This window comes from Rhincodon typus, chromosome 19 (genome assembly GCF_021869965.1).
Source record: "Rhincodon typus isolate 14 chromosome 19, sRhiTyp1.1, whole genome shotgun sequence".
Classification (NCBI taxonomy): domain Eukaryota; kingdom Metazoa; phylum Chordata; class Chondrichthyes; order Orectolobiformes; family Rhincodontidae; genus Rhincodon; species Rhincodon typus.
In genome coordinates this window covers 32,861,157-32,879,695 of record NC_063350.1, presented here as the reverse complement: position 1 = coordinate 32,879,695, position 18,539 = coordinate 32,861,157, and the positions used below count along the sequence as shown (strand labels likewise).

Here is an 18,539-nt window from a genome sequence, read left to right as displayed (position 1 = left end):
AAGGCTGACGTTTCGGGCCTAGACCCTTCATCAGAAAATGATGATATAATCGGGCTTATCTATTTAAAGAACAGAAGTCCTTCATGTCGTCCTAGCTGAACATTTATTCCTCGATTAAACAATTTTCGGTCACAAGTTTTTTTTTGAAATATAATCCCTTGTAAACAGATTAATTGATCAGTATTGCTGAAACATTAACTTCCAAACCATCAACTTGTTTGTTCCTTTCATAGATGCTCCACATTTTTCTTTGTTTTCCATTTGGAACACTCATCTTTTATCTCTTGGCTGTTTGCGGTATCTTGCTCTGTTATTGCCTTGAAAACACGGCAGTGCACTTCCAGAAAGTACTCAGTGATTAGTGTTTAGGGGTGTCCCGAGAACAGGAAAGATGCCGTTTAAACGAACTTTATTTAATGAAATACGAGAGATGGGGATTTAAAACAGAAAGTGGGCAGAAATTTAAGAAAAATAAAAGTAGATGACATCTAAAATTTGGAAAGTAATGAAAATGAGCCATGGAGGGTAAAAGTGCAAGATTTTGGAACTGTAAGAGAGTGGGATTTATGATGATGTTCTCCATGTTCCCGGTTGCAAACTGAACTATTTCTCCAGCGTGAGCCCAGCCACAGGTCAGAGGTTGTTCACTGCCTTTTCCTTCCGGAGTTATTGTTCTCGGCGATGGCGGCGGGAGCTGAACGATTTTGATCGCTCGCCATGGACGAGGCGAGTCTGGAGGCGGCCATCGAAGTGTACAAGGCCCAGCTGCAGCAGGTGGAGGCGGCGCTGGGAGCCGGGGCCCAAGCTGAGGCTGAAGCCGAGGCCGAGGCCCAGGCCCAGGCCGATCTGCTGCAGCTCCAGGCCGACCTACAGCAGCTGGTCGCCCTGACCGAGTCCAGCCTCTTGTCGGTCCGCAAGAGCCTGCTCCTGGAGCAGCTGCAGCGAGGCGCCTCGTCGCCGGAGCCCGAGGACCAGTCAGGGCTCGACGTCGAATACGCCGCTTTCCAGGCGGCTCTGAGCGAGGCCGAGCGGAGCCGGGAGCAGGAGCCGGGGAGCGGCGATGAGGCTGAGACTAAGGCTGGGGATATCAGCGGCACCAAGGTGCGGGCTCCGTACCGCCCGGCCTGGGGCCCGCTGCAGTATCACAACGCCATGGTGGTGGGTGTGGAGGCTGACCAGCCATCCGAACCCACAGTCCGTGTCCTGTGGATCCACCCGACCCAGAGAGCCATGAAACCCTGCCCCTTCTACCTGAGTGGGAGCTGCCGCTTCCTGGACTCCTGCAGGTAATTCAGGAAGGGAAGGCTGAACTGAGAGAGAGAATAAACAAAGAGTAACATCATCCAGGGAGTTCAAAATTAGGCTCCACGTAATCGTATATTCAACAAAGCATTCAGGAGCAAATTACCAAGAAGTGATTTTACTGTAACATAAACAGAAATTGCTGGAGAAACTCGGCATATCTAGCAGCATCTATGGAGGGAAAACAGAATTATCGTTTCGAATCCAGTGACCTCTGCTTTCTCTACAGATGCTGCTAGACCTGCTGAGTTTCTCCAGCAATTTCTGTTTTCATTTCAGATCTTGACATCTGCAGGTTTTATTTTAGAGTTTGTGTGATGTTTAACTCTTATGAGGAGTAATTGAGATACGTAGAGTTAAAGAGATGTTACTTAAATAGAGGCTAGTGCAGTGAATATTGAAGGTATGTTGATGTGATGCCATTAAGAAGGATGAGATGATGCTCATGTGGAGGCTACAGGCTAGTTGGCTAAAGAGTCTGTTATTGTGCTGAAAATTCTATGTAATGAACAGTTAGGTCAATCTGAAACCTCAAAGGCTGCTGAACTGTGCACACTAAGAAATGCGCAGTTTACAGTAGTATATCTATTTAAATATGGAATTGTCTCAGTTTTCTTTTGAGTGGCCATAAATCCAAAAATGAATTATAGGAAAATCATTCTCATTCTCAGCAGGTTGGTAAGCTGTGAGTAGTAGGGTGCTGCAAGGAACAGTGCTTGGATCCCAGCTATTCACAGTCTATATCTATGATTTGGATGTAAGGACCGAATTTAATATTTCCAAGTTTATTCATGAAACTGGACTAGTTGGGAATGTGAGTTGTGATGAGGATACATAGAGGCTTCAAGAGTATTTAGACAGGCTGAAAGTGCATGGTACATGGAATATCATGTGGAAAAATAGAAGCGCAAAATATTTCTTATGTGGTGAGAATGAGAAGTGTTGATATTCAAAAAGATCTGGGTAACCTTGTTTGAATGTCACTGAAGGTTAATGTATAGGGTCAGTTGGCAATTGGGAGTGCTGATGGTATGTTGTTTCAACAGGATTTTACAGGAGTAAAGGTGTCATACTGCAGTTGCATAGAGCCTTGGTGAGACCGCACCTTGAATATTGTGTACAGTTTTATTTCCTTTTCTAAGGGATGATATACTTGCCATTGAGGTATTACAGCAAATATTCACCAGACTGATTCCTTAGTTGGCAGGATTGTCTTAGGAGGAGAGATTGAGGGGACTAGACCTATATTTTAGTTGATCACATTGAAGTATACAAAATATTTACAAGACATGACAGGTTGATGCAGGAAGGATGTTCCCTTGCCTGGGACGTGTAGAACTAGGGGACAGTCTCAAAATAAGAGGTCGTCCATTTGGGACTAAGATGATGTTTTTCATTCAGGTTGGTGAATTCTTTTTCCTTAGAGACCTGTGGAGGGTTAGTCATTGATCATATTCAAGGCAAAGAATGATAGATTTCTAGATATAAAATATGTCAAGGGGTACTCGGATAGTGTGGGAAAATGGCGTTGAGGCAGAAGGTCAGCAATGATCTAATTGTATAGTGGAACAGGCTTCAAGAGTCAAATTAATGCTGAAAATATATAGTGGCAGCAGGTGAATGCATCTTCCCTAATCACAAGAAAACACAGTAATGGGGTGACCGATCAGTGAAAAGTTGTTCCCGTAAATAGATCGGAAGGAAATGGTGAGGAGCTTCTCTAATCACAGGCTGGCTGTTTTGTGCATGCAACTGATAGGCACACTCCTGTTAGTAAGTACAGCCGTGAGAAAGCTGCAAAGGGGTGGGAGACACAATAGGGCAGCGGGATCTACACAGGTGCTATGGGAAGATGAGGATTGCGAGTGGATTAGAGGTAGAAGGGGGTGGAGCTGTGCAAGGGGACTGAGTAGGTGGGAAGCTGGTGCTAGGGGTTTAGGTAGGAAAGGGATGTTCTGTGGAGAGTAGGAGAGGCCAGAGGCATCTGAAGGAGCAGCAGGTAGGTGGGAGTGGCAGGGAGGAAGCAAGTGTTGTGAAGAGAGCAGGTCAGTAACAAGGAAAATCACAAAATAATAAAATACTTGTAAATGAGTATGAAATTCCCTTGCTTAATGCTGCATATGTTCAGGAAATATGTGAAAATTGCAGCAGATATTGTGGTGATGAGTGCTGTTAGTTGTTAAACTAAAACCTGAGATGAAGTAAGTAGGGTTAGTCACTGCCTGGTTGAAATATTCCAGCTTTGAATATGCGATAAATACACATTAGCTGTAACTTCACTATTCTGGAGGATCCGTTTAAATTGAAGGCTTTTTCTGTGTAGAAATGTGTCGGTTATTTTGATTGAAAAAAAAGTTGCTAACTTTTGCCATTGTGCAGTTTAAATACTGTGTCTATAAAATTTACGCTTTTCCTTGTCTGTTGTAGCTTTAATGGAAAGTTGATAATATTGAAAATATTAATGTATTCCTCTAATTCTGTTCACTCACTCAGTGAGTTGAGGTGTCAGTCACTGGGTTGGGGGGCGTATGGGCATAGAGGGTATGGATTTTCAGCACAGCCTTTGAAGAGTCACCACATATATGGATAAAGGGGAACTCTTTGATGTACTGTCCTTGGATTTCCAGAATGCATTTGACAAAGTGTCACATAAAAGGTTGTTGTGCAAAATAGAAGCTCATGGTGTAGGGAGTGATATACGTGCAAAGATAGAAGACTGGCTGGCTGGCAGAAAACGGTGTGTACGTGTAAATGGATTTTTTTTAACAGATTGGCAAGATGTGACAGTGGGGTCTGCAGTTTATTTTAATGATGAGTGGCAGATGGAGTTTAATTTGGATAAATGCAAGTATTGCATTTTGGTAAAACAAACCAGGGCAGTACTTCTAAAATTAAAAGTAGGGCCTTGGGTAGTGTTGTCGAACTGAGAGATCTAGGGGTTCAGGTACATAATTCTTTGAACTTTGTGTCTCATGGAGACAGGGTGGTTAAGAAGGCATTTAGCATGCTTGCCTCCATTGCTCAAATCTTTGAGTATAGGAGTTAGGACATCATGTTGAGGCTGCATAAGACGTTGGTGAGGTCTCTTCTGGAGTACTGTGTTCAGTTCTGTTTGCCCTGTTATAGGAAGGATATTATGAAACCGGAGAGGGTTCAGAAAAGATTTACCAGGATGTTGCCTGGAGTGTTTGAGTTCTAAAAGTAGGCTGGATCATTTTTTGATTGCAGTGTAGGAGGTTGAAGTTTATAAAGTCCTGAGAGGTATAGTTCAGGTGAATGGTAGGTGTCTTTTCCCTAGGGTGAAGGATTTCAAAACTAGAGGGCATATTTTTAAGGTGAAAGGAGAAGCATTAAAAAGAGAAGAGGAGCAACTTTTTTCTACACGATGGTTGGTGTGGAATGAACTTCCCAAGGAAGTGGTAGATGTAGGCGTAGTTATAATGTTTAAAAGACATTTAGATAAGTACATGAATAAGAAATGTTTGGACGGATATGGCCAAACGCAAGCAGGTGGGCGACTTTAGTTTGAGATTATGGTCGGTATGGACTGGCTGGATAGAAGGGTCTGCTGTATGACTCTAAATGCTCCATAATTCAACACAAACACAGAAAGTAATGATACTATATGACTGCATGTTCTAATAAAGGAGGTAGTAAAAATCTGAAAATAGCCCTCAGAAATCAAAGAGTAATACTCCGGAATAACACTTGAGATGGGGGAAATTGTACGCTAGGCCAAATGGCCTGCTTCTGATCCTGTGATGCATATATACGAACAATGCATAAGCATACAAGTCAGTAGCGAGAAAAGATCATTTGCAACACAATCTTCTTGATTTCCTATCAAGATGAAAGACCAATCTGAAGCTATACTTTTGAGCTACCAGTAATACACTTTCTATCTCTAGTCTCAACTACTACTTGCTACCTTTTCCTAAAGCTTCCGTTACTCACCTTTGTCCTAGTCTTTTATTACTCCAGCTTCCACCTGTCACCCGACCATAATCAACTAACTTCTGCTGTACTTGCTTTTTCTTTCGTATCTCCATCCAGCTATTTTGACTCAGTGCTAACTAACCTGTAACAAGTTCCTTTACAAAGGCAACATTTTCCTTACCTTCAAAGCTGTCGTCATCAGCCGTTTCCTTAAAGAATGTTACAAAGCTCATTGCCCACTAAAACTGACTATCGCCTCTCTTTTCTCTAAGTAATTCGAATATATTATTGTCATCAAAATACTTTGTTCATCTTTTCCATGTTTAAGTGCTGTCAAGTTGCCTTCCCCTTAAAGTGCATTACTGAGACTGTCCTGGATATCCTTTGCAATTGCAGCTTTGACTTGGTATTGCTCCTTAACTTCTTCCTGGTATTTGACATGATCAACTATTCCAAACACTGCTTCACTGAGCTCCATTTTTATTCAAGCGCCCATGCATGGTTCCACTGTACTCCAGTGCAGCCTGGACACCTGTAGTATTGGCTTTTTCTTTTATCTCCAGAATGCCCCACAGTTCTTTTTTTAGGTCCTTTATTTAATGTGTATACTTAGTAACATTTAGATCCTTTCAAATTGATGGCACCGTATGATGGCCTGTCCACTGTCACACTAGATTTCATGATCATCTCATTACCAGGCTACCTTAATCAGTATAGATAAGTTAGAGTATTGGGGTACAGAACTTATTTTCTCTGGCTCTGGTAAAACTCTGTATCTTGTCCCCGCCGGAGTCCTGTCACTAGCTGTCTAGTGTGCAGGCTGAGTATATCTAAAATCTTAGTGTCCTACTGTTCGTCTAGCTATTATCTCTAACTTTCACCTCTGCACTATTACTGTTGCCTCAGTCTCACTGTCATTGAAACCCTTGTCTGGGCTTTGTCTCTACATTTCCCTTGTTTAAAGTCTTTCTTGTTGACTTTCTAGTTTCTTTAGACAAACTCAATCACCCAAAACTCTGGAGTCACATTTTCCTTTAATTGAATGTTCCCACAATGAAATAGGATGTAAAGCATCATACCTGTACCGTTATTTTTCTTGACAAGAACTGCGTCATCTAATTCCATATTCCTAGTTTCCCATCCTCCTTTGATGTCATATTTTTCAAACAATTATGCCAAACCCGACTGGAAAAGAATTGTGGACTCGGCTCCAAACATTTAATTTGAAGCGAAGCAAAACAAAACAGTTTGTAACAACTTTTTATACAAAGACATTTTGTAGTCTTGCTTAATCTTTTGATATTGTATTTGTGTCAACATGCTGACTGTTTCTTCAACAAAATGTTCATAATTTTGAAGACATTAATTTGTGGGAAATTTTGGCATGTTGGTGATGTTATTGGATTAGTATCCTGAAGCCCAGCCTAACTGTCATGACTTTAAATTCTATTGTGGTAGCTGGTGAAATTTAAGTACAATTAATGGTCATGGAACAAACTAAAAGGTTAATCTCAGCAATGGTGACTGAAACTATCATCGATTGTTTAAAAAGACCTATCTGGTTCAAAAATATCCTGCGGGGAAGGAAATTTGCCATGCTTTCCTGATCTGGCCAACGTTTGACTCCGTATCCACAGAAATATTGTTGATCTTTTAACTGTCTTCTGCAGCAATCTAGCAAACCAAGTGCAGTTAGGAATGAACAACAAATGATGGCCTTCTTCTGGATTCCATGGCCCGTGAAAGAATAAAGAGAAGGAAAAAATCAGTTCTCTTAACTATAGCAGGTTGTGGAAAACCAAGCTAACATCTGGAGCCTTGCATAACAATTGGAGCCAGATAATGTTGCTGAATCTCTGCGATGTCTTCCATTGCTTTCGTATCTTTCCTTTAACTGAATATCCAATATTGCAGAAACAAAAGCGTAAATTGCTGGAAAAATTCAGCAGGTCTGGCAGCATCTGTGGAGAGAAGGCAGAGTTAACATGATAGGTCTAGTGACCCTTCTTCAGAATGTTACTCTGCTTTCTGTCCACAGATGCTGCCGGACCAAATGAGTTTTTCCAGCATTTTCTGTTTTTGTTTCTGATTTCCAGCATCTGCATTATTTGTCCAAAACTGCAAGTAGGCTGTATTAAGTAATTTCAGTACTAAGTGATCAATTTATTTGGTCTATGGGTATATTTCTCACTGTTATTGAGGCTGTTATTGAATAAAAGCAAAATGTCCTGGACTAACATACTAACTAAAATGACTCCTATTTCATGCATTACCTCTTTGTTTTGTACTCAGAATACAAAACATAGGATTTCATTAGTTTTCATTTAGTTTTATGGGTTTATCTACAAGTGCTATTGCTTTGAATGGTGTACATTCTTGCACACCAAAATCACACTACTTTACCCCATTTAAAATCTCTAGTGTCTCTTGCTCGTTTGTGTTGCCCTTGCTGTCCCCTCCACTACATCCAAAACAGCTGTCTTTCTGGTCCCAATATATTTTGTACAGTATTTTTCACCAGCTTGTGTTCTTTGGTCTTCTAATACCAGGCTTTTGTGCATTATTACTACATCACTCTGTTGTACCTCAGACAGTGGAATTTCTGGTCCCCGTCGGGAGATAGTGGCTGCTGATCCCGTCTGCTTCCTGTCCAAGTTCCCACTCAAAAGTAGATTTGTGACCTGAAATTCCAACCGCATCCTCTCTAAGACAAAGCACTCCTACATGCACATCGTTCATCTGTGCCCCAACTTCGCTAAGATTCTTGTCCCTGCTTTATTAACTATAGAATCAACTATTCCTATGCTTTATGATTGCCTGCCATCTTCTGCTCTTTATTAATAAACTCAACAAAATTCTCCCGCCCACATCATAACCCTCCCTAACCTGTTCACCGACTTGTGCCCACTGATTTCTATTCATTCCCAGTCTCCCACTGACGTTTTTTTCCCAATCTTGTGTTCAGATTTATCCATGCCCCATAAATTAGGTTCCTCTAATTCCCGCCTCTTATGCATTCTGTACTACTCCTCATTCCCTACTCTGTCACTGGCAGCAGTGCCTTTGACCATTTGTGCCTGAAATTCTAAAGTTTGTTCCCTAACCCTAGTCTCTAAAACGGTCCTCAAAACTCTTAAATTGTCATTTTGATCACTTGTCCTAAAATAATTTCCTTCTGTTTTGTCTAAATTTTAGTCTTGAATATGTACTCGTGAAACACGGTAGCAGTTTTACTATGTTAATGCAACTTGTCATTGCCTCAACCCTACTCTCCCTAAGCTCATCCTTTTGTTCATTCCTCTGCTTGCCATCTATTTTTCCTCTGCAAAATACATTGGGACATTATAAATGGGATTTTTATAAATTATATCTAATTTTAGCAGCAACCTGGCTGTTATATATAAAGTTAATGTATGTAGTTTTTCATTTCAGGCCTTTGTTATACTTTATCCTTTATTGCTAAAGTTTTGAGGAGAAAAGCCAATGACGTATTGAACGTATGTAGGCCTTTCTTTGTGTATGTTTACCAGTATGTGTTCATATCATAACGTGTGTTGCAGTTGCACTCTCTTCTGAATAGCTGCAATACAACTTTCAATCACAAGATATCCAAAGTAAATGCTCTCTCTTGTGAATGGAGGAAGTGAGTACTGCAAAATGCAGCATTTAATCCTCATACGTGCCCAAGAAACTCTGCGTCTTGTGTGAATAAGGAAGACTCTAGCTACTGGTCATATAAGATTTCAATCCCGACTGCTCTCTTATTAAGCAAACTTTGATTTATAACCCAATGACCGGTAGGTGACCAGATGCCATGATAGTAGGAGCAGTCCCAGTTCTTCATTAAATATTCCAGGTCCTAACAATTTCCAAAAAGTAGCCTGTGTTCTGTTTTTCATCTTTCCCATCTTTGTCAAATATAAACTGGGTCAGAGGAGGAGGGTGAGGATGATGTGGGGATAGGTTAGAAGGTCTGAGAGATTTTGTCGTTCTGTGAACACCCATCTTTAATTGCACTCCATTCTCTGTATCCCTCCAGTGGTGCCAAAGGAGTTGTCCCTACCATTTTATAAAATGACAGCACCAATATTAATGACTCCTTTTAAGTGATCTATTGGGTAAGTTTGCCAACTCCCACTGGATATATTCCAGGAGGTTTCATCACATGACCTACCACCTTGAACAGTCTCGCCTCCGTGCTCCTGCCATTCATCAATTATCTTAATAATTTTGGAGCTCTGTCTCCCTGTGGCTTTTCAGGATGCCTAGGTTTTGACTTTCCTGAAAATGTAGTCACCCTAATACAGTTAATCTCTCAGTATAAACTCCTTTTAGAGGTTAAAAATGCATTGTATGTGAAACTAAGCCATATAAACTGGGAAGGTCTGTGTATGGATTCCCAGATTGTGTTGATAATACGGTCTCGGGAGCAGTAAGAAGTACAGTAGTTAACTTCAAAATTGTCCAGAGCTGCCCCTTTGTATGAAATGGGCCCTGATCAAAGTTGTATATATGTAAACACTGGTTTTGATACCCTGTGCAAAGATGCAAATTAGGAGCAGGAATAAGCCATTCAGTCCCTTGAGAGTGACTGCTGCCATTCAGTAAGATTGTGGCTGCTGTAAGTACTGCATGTTCCCACCTACTCTGATTAATGTACATATCTACCTCTGCCTTAAAAATATTCAAATACACCCCTTCCACCACCTTTTGAGCAGGGAATTGAAAGACAATCAATCTTCTGTGAGAGAAAAATCCTCCTTATCCATGTCTTAAATGCGTGACTATTCAATTTTAAACAATGACTCCTAGTTCTGGATTCTTCCACAAGAGGAACCATCCTGTCCCATTCCAGCCTGTCGAGAGCTCTCAGGATCATGTGTGTTTCACTCAACTTCTCTCTTACACTTCTAAACTCCACCAGATAGAGCCATCGCTTGTCAGCCTTTCCCCATAAGACAACTCACCCACTTTATTTATTAGCCAATCATCCTAGAAACTAATATAAATATTGTGGCTTCAGGGGGTAGGAATTTTGCTGCAGCATCTCTCCATCTGATTCCCCAGGAGTGTGCTGAAATGCTTTCTACTTACCTGGATAGCAGTGACTGCAACTGGCACCACATTTACTACCTCCAGAATTCACTGCGTTTATCACTGATGCACTATGGTGGCAGTGTTTATTGTCTACACAGTGAACTGCAGTAAATCACCAAGGCCCTTGCGATAACACTGTCCAAAACCACGACGAATAGCACTTAAAAGGGCAGCTCATGCATGGGAACACCAGCATCTGTAAGTTTTTCTCCAAGCCATATGCTATCCTGACTTGAAACTATATTGCTGTTCTTTCACTGTCCCTGGGTCAAAATCTTGGATCTTCTTCCCTCCCAGCATTACACCTCAAGAATGTGGCAGTTCAAGAAGGCAGCTCCCCATAACCTTCTCAAGGCCAACTATGGATGGGCAATAAATGCTGGCCTGGTCAGTAAAGCCCACGTCTCATGATTGATTTTATTTTTTAAAAAAACCTTTACGCTCACTGTAAAGAAATTCTTTCCTTGTGCTGCCTATATCGTTGGCACCTACATGGACCATGATGACTGGATCCTCCTGCTACTACTGTAAATTCTCCTCCAGCTTTGAGTAGGTGCCCCAAGCTATAGCCTTGGGCAGGTCATGACCCTCATGTTTTGCTGCTGGGAACAGGATAAATTCCCCCAAATTATACTGTCCCTTCCTATCACTACTTTCCTTTTTCCTCCCTCCACATGAATAGCTTCCTGTGTCAATGTCCAATGGTCACTTAGCTCATTAACCCTGCAAGCTCCCACTAACCCTGATAAGCTAAAAGAACCTCAGACCTGTTGGGCAATTGCAAAGCCAAATCTCCTACTCCTCACTGCTGGGTCCCCTTACCTGCCTCACTTGGAGTCACACCCTCCTTTTTCAAGTACCAGTAATATAGAGTTGCCATATTCCCAGAGGACCATAGGGCTGCTGTCCCATTAGAGAATGATGACTGGTGGTGATTTAACTTCATTATGCCTTGGGCGAGGGGTGAGGTCGAGAGGTGGGACCTTTATGGTGACGTCAGCCAGTACAGAAATTGAACCCGTGTTGTTGGTATCACTGCATTACAAACCAGCCATCTAGACAACTGGGCAATGTACGTGCTAAGCAGTTACTCACCAACCACTTGATTCAACTTTCCAGTGTTGTCAGTTTTTCTACAATGCAGTATTCTCCTAAAGCTGCAACTGACAGATACCTTCTGCTCGTTTGCCTGGAAGGAAAGGGATGGCCTCGAGCCTGGGCCTCCATTAATTCTCTTTCCCAGGTTTATCGGTTCCCTTCCATGTCCTACTCTGCCTTCTATCTCTGTTCTGTCTGCAAGGTAAGTGAAGGCCCCAAGCTGGGGCCTCAATGTATTGTCTTTCCCTCCTTTTAACGATTCCCTTCCCGGTTTGCCTCAGCTTCCTTCTGCCTGCAAAACCATGTGGTCGATTGACCTGCTATCGCTCACTGCCTCTGGTCTCACGTGAAAGATAACTATTTGCATGAGGTACTGGACATAGCTGGTGCATGTGGAAAACAAAAAGATGAGGTAAAGTTTTACTAAAAACATATGATGAAGGACTTTTGAGAAATATGGATTTTAGAGGAGAGTTTACAATACTGGAAATAATTGTGTCTGAATAGATATTCACATGGAGAAGTGGTAGCTGTGTCTGAACTGCGTGAATTTGAAGAACTGGACCTAAGTTCACTTGAGGTGGGATCATCCTGTTTAGCGAAATACGAAGATGAAATTTGGTACCCAGCTAAAATCCTAGGTAAGTATGATACATTTATATTTCCTGACCGATTTCATTTAGTATAATTTAACTGCTGGTGAAACAAAAAATAATATGCCTGTGTTATTACATGATTCAGCTAGAAAATACATGTATGTTTGCACAACCGCATATATATTACCCTTCTATGCAGCTTTGATTTTGAACTACTGCATTTCAAAAGTCATAATGAAAGTAATCCTGGAATGTTTAAATAAAAATCATCTTTTTATTATTTCCAACTGACTTTTATCCCTTTTGCCAACAGATCTTTATGCATTTTAAAAACAAAATAGTGTTTTTTTTAACTGTCCATGTGAGTAAGTCGCTGTTTCACTTGTATCTGTTTTTTTTTTCACTTGAGGCCTGTTCCTTTTTATGATTCCCACAACAATGGAAGAAAATGGCTGGTTAGTCCCTCCCCCACAAAAAATGCCGCCTTCACCTGTAAATTAACCCCATTTTTAGTTCACTAAACAGCTTTTCCTGAATTGTTCCAACTGCAAAATATATTAAAATATGGATTACTACTCAGCCCACTTTTTTAGTTCAAAGCTTCAACTTTATGGAATGGATATTATTTGAAATGGCCTGACAGAGGTTAGGGGAGAGGTGAAAGTGATGAGATAGAGATGGATCCACATCACCAAAGATGTAATGAAAAAAGGATTCAATGTGAGCTACTCATAATTTTTGAAAGTTTGGAGAAGTTCACATTTAAAACTTGTTTAATAATAGAAATGGTTTCTGTCTTTCAGATATTGACAATGGTTATTTTACAGTAAAATTTGATTCCTTGCTTCAAAAGGAAATTGTAGTGGAGGGAGATGGGATCATGCCACTAGCTCAGGCTGATGAGTCTTCCTCATCTTCCAGCTCTGAGGATGAAGGAGAGCTTGGTTATGCAAAAGGTAAGTGCTTTGAAATAGGTTTTAGTTTTCTTTAGAAAATCTAGTCTTTTATGGATTTTGCCATTTAGGATGTTGCGTGGAGCAGTGCCATGCAGCTACCAAACAGATTGCTGGTGTAAACTTGTACTTTGGTCAGAGAGAGGGAACCAGCAAGAATTTAAGGGCTGTGAAAGATTCAACCTGGCTGTGGGAAGGAAGGAATCATTGGAGTGAGCCTTGATGCTCGAGATCTGTTTAGGGTCTTTATAAGACTGTGGGAAAGGAACTTCAGTCACTGTATGTTGCAGTTCTTGAAACGGGAAGACTGAATCTGTTGGGACCTGACAGTGACAGAAATTCTATAAAGACTACAGTGCTGTGAAGTATAAATGTGACATGGATTTTGGGGGCAGTGCCACGTGTTTGATACCTTTGCTGGATACAAATTTAATGTTGGTGATTACAACTTAAGCAATTTTCTATTCTGTGTAATAGTCCCACACTTTACCTATATATGTCAATCAGTGTCTCTACAGATTTGACTCAAAGTTTTGCAAAATAAAATTTATCCTAAATATAACCATAATGGTGGATTTTAAGAATAATCCACAATGTTGTTTTCCAATATACTGATTTTAAAATTTGAATTGAAATTTCTTCAAAGCCTCCTCTTCCTTCCCTTGCCGCACTTCTGCATAATCCTTCAGCCTGACATCCTATTTTCTGTTGCTTCTCTTTCTCACCTGTCTATTGTGGCATTTTTTGCAGAATATCAGAATTGTCACAGGAGGCCTTTTGGTCCATTGTATCTGCACCAGCTGTCCAAAGAGCATCATAACTTGGTGAATTTTCACGTACCACGTTTCAGGATTCAAGAATTTATTTTTTAAAATAAGTTTGATCCTCCAACATTTACTCTAAACATACAACTTCAGCTATGCCTTCACTCAGTTTTGCTATTTTGTTGCAGGCTTCCTGTTTGATGCATGCACTTCTTCCTGCGAAATTACTTGTGGTAGTTTGCTATGCGTACAAATGCAAGTTATCTTGATCAAATCGTTTAAAGTTGTAATGAAACAGCTCCTTTTCCAATATCTGATTTCACAGTTTTGGATGAAAAATCCGTGTCAATGGAAAATTGGACTCCAACTTGCAGCTCTTCATTTGCTGGCTGGGAGGCTCATACTCGGGGAATAGGATCTAAATTAATGGTTAAACTGGGTTATGAATTTGGAAAAGGTAAGAATTTAAGAACTTAACTTACTCTATTGCTCTCAAATGTGATTGTCTGTTCAAGAAGTACCATGTGTTTGATACTTTTGCTGAGATACAAAATTGACATTGGTGATTACAACTTAAGCAATTTTCTATTCTGTGTAATAGTCCCAAATTTAACTTACTAGTTCCGTTATTTCAGTCTTTGCAAATGGGTATAGTCATGAGAACAAATGAGATGTTGTTAGTAAAGAAATCATTAATATTTTTATAAAGCAAATATGATTTATATTATTAAAAAGTTATCGCCTTAATTGGTAACATTTTTAAAATTAATTCTTTGACGGCATGTAGGTAAGCCAGCAAATATTGCTCACCCCTAATTACCCTTCAGAAGGTAGTGGTGATCCGCTTTTGAGCCATTGCAATCCATGTGATGTAGATGTTCACAGTGCAGTTAGGAAGAGAGTTACAGGATTTTGACACAGTGATAGTAAGGGAACAGTGGTTTAGTTCCAAGCCAGGCTAATGTGTGGCTGGGGGGAAAACCTGCAGCTGGTGTTTCCCCTGTATTTATTGCTGTTGTCCTTCTACGTGGTAGAGATTTCAGGTTTGGAAGCAGCTTTTGATGGAGCCTTGTTAAGTTGCTGCATTGCATCTTGTAGATAGTACTCATTGCTGCCCTGTATGATAGTGATAGAGAGTGCATGTTTGAACTAATTTGGAGGGGATGATTCCTTTTAGGGTTGGGGAAGAATGCTGATGGTCGAGTGGAGCCTGTACAAGCAGTGGTTTTACCACCAGGAAAATCCTTGGATCAATGTGCTGAAATCCTACAAAAAAAGCGGGAAGGAAAACTTAGCCATCTGCACAAAAAGAAGCACAAGAGGAAAAGCGAAGGAGGCCCACGCATTGCTAAAGAAAGAAAACCTCGTCAGACTGTATTTGACTTTTTGAATGATAAACTTCAAAGTACTGGACAGACTAGCAGTTCCCTGGTTCCAACTGGATTCCCCATGAGAGAGAAAAATAGCAAAGAACGTTATAAGGGGACTAAAAGCTCGAAGAAAGCTCTAAATATCCATCTTTTTCAAATAACAGAGAAGATTGAACATACGGAAAAGGACATTGCAAAAATTATGGAGGCGCTTGCAAGAAATGTTGGAAGGTATCTTATTGACTGCTTTGTTTACAGCTTGGGGCTTATTTTGGTTGGTAGGCCTGATTTGATTGTAGTTACTATATTGTATTGTATTGTTTATAATAGATGGTTACCATAAATCCTATTTAAAGTGACTGTGCAGCTCAGAAAATCCACACTTTCATTCCATTTCCATTGCGTAGTCATCTGCTCATTTGTGACCGAGGGAGTAATTTTCATACATACTACTTCAATAGTAACCCAACAAGAATGGTTCACCGTTGCAAGAACCAACATGATTTTTCTCCATTAAGCAGGCAAGCTAGTCCCTAAAAGGGGATAGTGAAAATTACCCCCTTGCCATAACTTTGTTCAGTCCTAGGCTTAACTTTTTTGAAACCCTCAATTCCATTGTTCACCCTGTTAACGTATCATTCCCATCTACATTGACCTCCATTAGCTTTCCATTCCTCTGTGTAATGATTCTCAAATCCTCCTATTTTCACTGCCATATTTCTGTCCCTCCTAGTTTTTTACACCTACTCACTGCCTGTCTCCTAAATTTGGATTTACTGTAGTTCTCCTACACCATCCTGAAGTTGATAGCAATCAACATCATGACCTTTCCATCTGCAGCTCCCTTTTGAAACTCATCCTTCTTGCTTTGTGACGTCAAAATCTGCTTCTTTTACATGCCATTGAGCCAGATACTTGGAATGTCTTTGGAACCCTCCCCACCGTAACCACCTCAATACTCCCTACCCACAAACCCAGCTTCTTGTTGGTGCACAATCCCACTATCTACGGGAAATCTCCGCTTTGCTACCAAAGAGAGCAAATAAATGGAAGTTACATCTTTTTAACATTGGTAATCTCTTAGTACACATCTAAAGCAGAATCATATCATTGGGATTTGCAGATGGTCTCATTGAAGGCTTTCTAAAATTACTGCAGATGATTTAAACCTATGTTAAAGCTTGTTTCATTGTGTAGAGTCCTTATTTGTCCATTTGGTGAACGAGTAAAGTTAAATTCTATGTTTCACTGAGCACGGATCAAGATTTAACTTCATTATTAAGGAATTTCTGAAGGGATCGTCTCCACAACATCACTTGGTAATCTGTTTCAATTTTCTTTATATTTTTTTTAAATCACAGAGACAAAGCAGTAACCTCCCATCTGGAAGAGAAGTTATCTAATGCAAAGAAGCAATTGTCCTCTCTAAAATCTCAAGAATCAGGGGCGCAGCAAGAACAAAGGAAAGCAGACACACACAAGAAGATGACCAAATTCTGATTTAGTTATTGATAGTTATTTGGTATATTTCAAAGGCTGGACAGTGTGTGCAGCATTTTTTTCTGTAAGATGTATCTGTTTTAATTAATGTAAAGTGGTTCTTGTGGTTTGTATTATTTTGTATTTGTCATTTTGAATAGTCTTAGCTAATTGCGAAACAATGATAGAATTGTTTGTGTTGTTAGATAAGGTTGCAGCACCACCTGATCACAATTGCTTTGGTATCTCTTTAAAAGCTGAATATTGTTTAAGTGGATATTGTAAATTGTATACCATTGACAATATAATATTGCTGCCTTCAATTCCTTTTCTCCTGTACTTAAAGCAACCATCTGTTGTACTTAAGCCAGATTTGAATTGTTCTGATATTATTTGGAAAATGACAGCTTCCAAACAAAACTTTCCTTTTTGAAGTAGGAGTATTTCTGCTGCCATGTGTCAATATCTTTGAAAATTCACTTGCAATGATGTGCCAGATACCATGTTAATCGAAAACATAATCTGAGGTGTTAGGCACTGCCTCATTCCCAATTGGACATGTAATATATTGTACTGGAAATTTATAGCTGTTTGATATTATAAAACAGATAATATTTAATTTCGACTTTGTTTGTTTGATAAAATGCTCAATAAGAACATGGAAGGATTATCCACAAACAATAGAGTGAGACTCAAAATTAAAACAGTCAGGGTGAGACACGAGGGATGTTGCAGAAGTAGAGTAAGACAAAGTCATGGTTAATTTTGAAAACAATGAGGTGTGTGGGATATGGAGTTATCAGATCAGCTATAATTTATTTGATGGCAGAACAGACTGAAAGGCCTGAGTGGTCTACTCCTTTTAATTTGCATGTTGAAACTATTTTTGAGGAACTAAAATGGAGGTGTGCATGTACAGGCAGTAGATGATTAGGATATGAGTGGACCATTGCATTTTTTTAATGTGAGGAGGAAATTGATGAGTACGTTTGAGAAATCTGGAGGCAGCAATGATATAAATGAATAAACACTTTTTAGTGCCTCAAGATGTTCCCACTGCACATGATTTGGTGTTTTAGAGATCGACAGACTTTAAGGACTAGATGGAAAATGAATTCAGGAACCTTTATGATATTTAGTCAACCATGGCAAATGTCAATGAAATTAAAAGCTATAAAATTGAAAAAAGACGCCTTTTAATTGGACACTACATTTCCATACTTTGTGTCATCTGTAAACTTTTAAATCATGACTTTTCCAAGTCATTAATTATTTTCCATTAGTTTTGCTTTCTGTCTGAACCAATTTCATATTCAAGATACCCATTACCTTTAATCGTAAGTACTTCAATTTTGCCAACCAGTCCCTTACATTGCATTTAGGAAATCCAACACCATGCCAGTGAACAAAAAGAAAAATAACTTCTCGTGCAAATCTGAACTAACAGCAGAAAATGTTTGACATGTATAGCAAGTCTATTAGCATCTATCCAATAAAATCCTTTAGTGAAGTTGCTAACCATTGCTTGTTTTAAACAGCAATGTGTCTTTTTTTTCTTTCCAAATGACGACAGACAACCTTTTCTGTGAACTCCTTACAGTGTCTACTTGCTTTGTATGAAGATGAAACTCATGCTGAGAGAATCTGCAAGAGCCAAATTTACCTGGGTAAGTGACTAACTTAATGGATAGAAACCCCTGAAGCCACTGCATCATCTACCCTCCCCACCCACACCACTAACAAAATAGTGAAGTTAAATGCTGTAGGATTAAGCTTTTAATTATTGTGGAACATGTAGATAAAATAAACTGGGGGCTAGAGATTAGGTTGGGAAAGAGTGGAGGTGTAGAGGGAGCATTGCTATGGTCTGAGCTGCGATCGGGTTTTATGTGATTAGCATAGATTACTCAACGTTTAAATGCTTACCATAATTTGCAGCCATCA

General features: G+C 40.0%; 1 protein-coding gene across 2 annotated transcripts; it reads left to right on the top strand.

Moving 5' to 3' along the window:
* The first annotated feature begins 92 nt into the window (after positions 1 to 92).
* Positions 93 to 18,118, top strand: zgpat (zinc finger, CCCH-type with G patch domain). 2 transcript variants are annotated; one of them, XM_048608289.1, is made up of 6 exons: positions 93 to 1,286; positions 11,941 to 12,074; positions 12,833 to 12,985; positions 14,063 to 14,203; positions 14,924 to 15,347; positions 16,478 to 18,118. In XM_048608289.1, exons 1-6 carry the CDS (start codon positions 718 to 720, stop codon positions 16,614 to 16,616), a joined length of 1,560 nt encoding a protein of 519 aa, XP_048464246.1. In that variant the 5' UTR covers positions 93 to 717; the 3' UTR covers positions 16,617 to 18,118. The 2 variants fall into 2 exon arrangements, with proteins under 2 accessions (XP_048464246.1, XP_020390534.1); XM_020534945.2 differs by having other exon boundaries at positions 544 to 1,286; positions 14,072 to 14,203.
* The last annotated feature ends 421 nt before the right edge of the window (positions 18,119 to 18,539 follow it).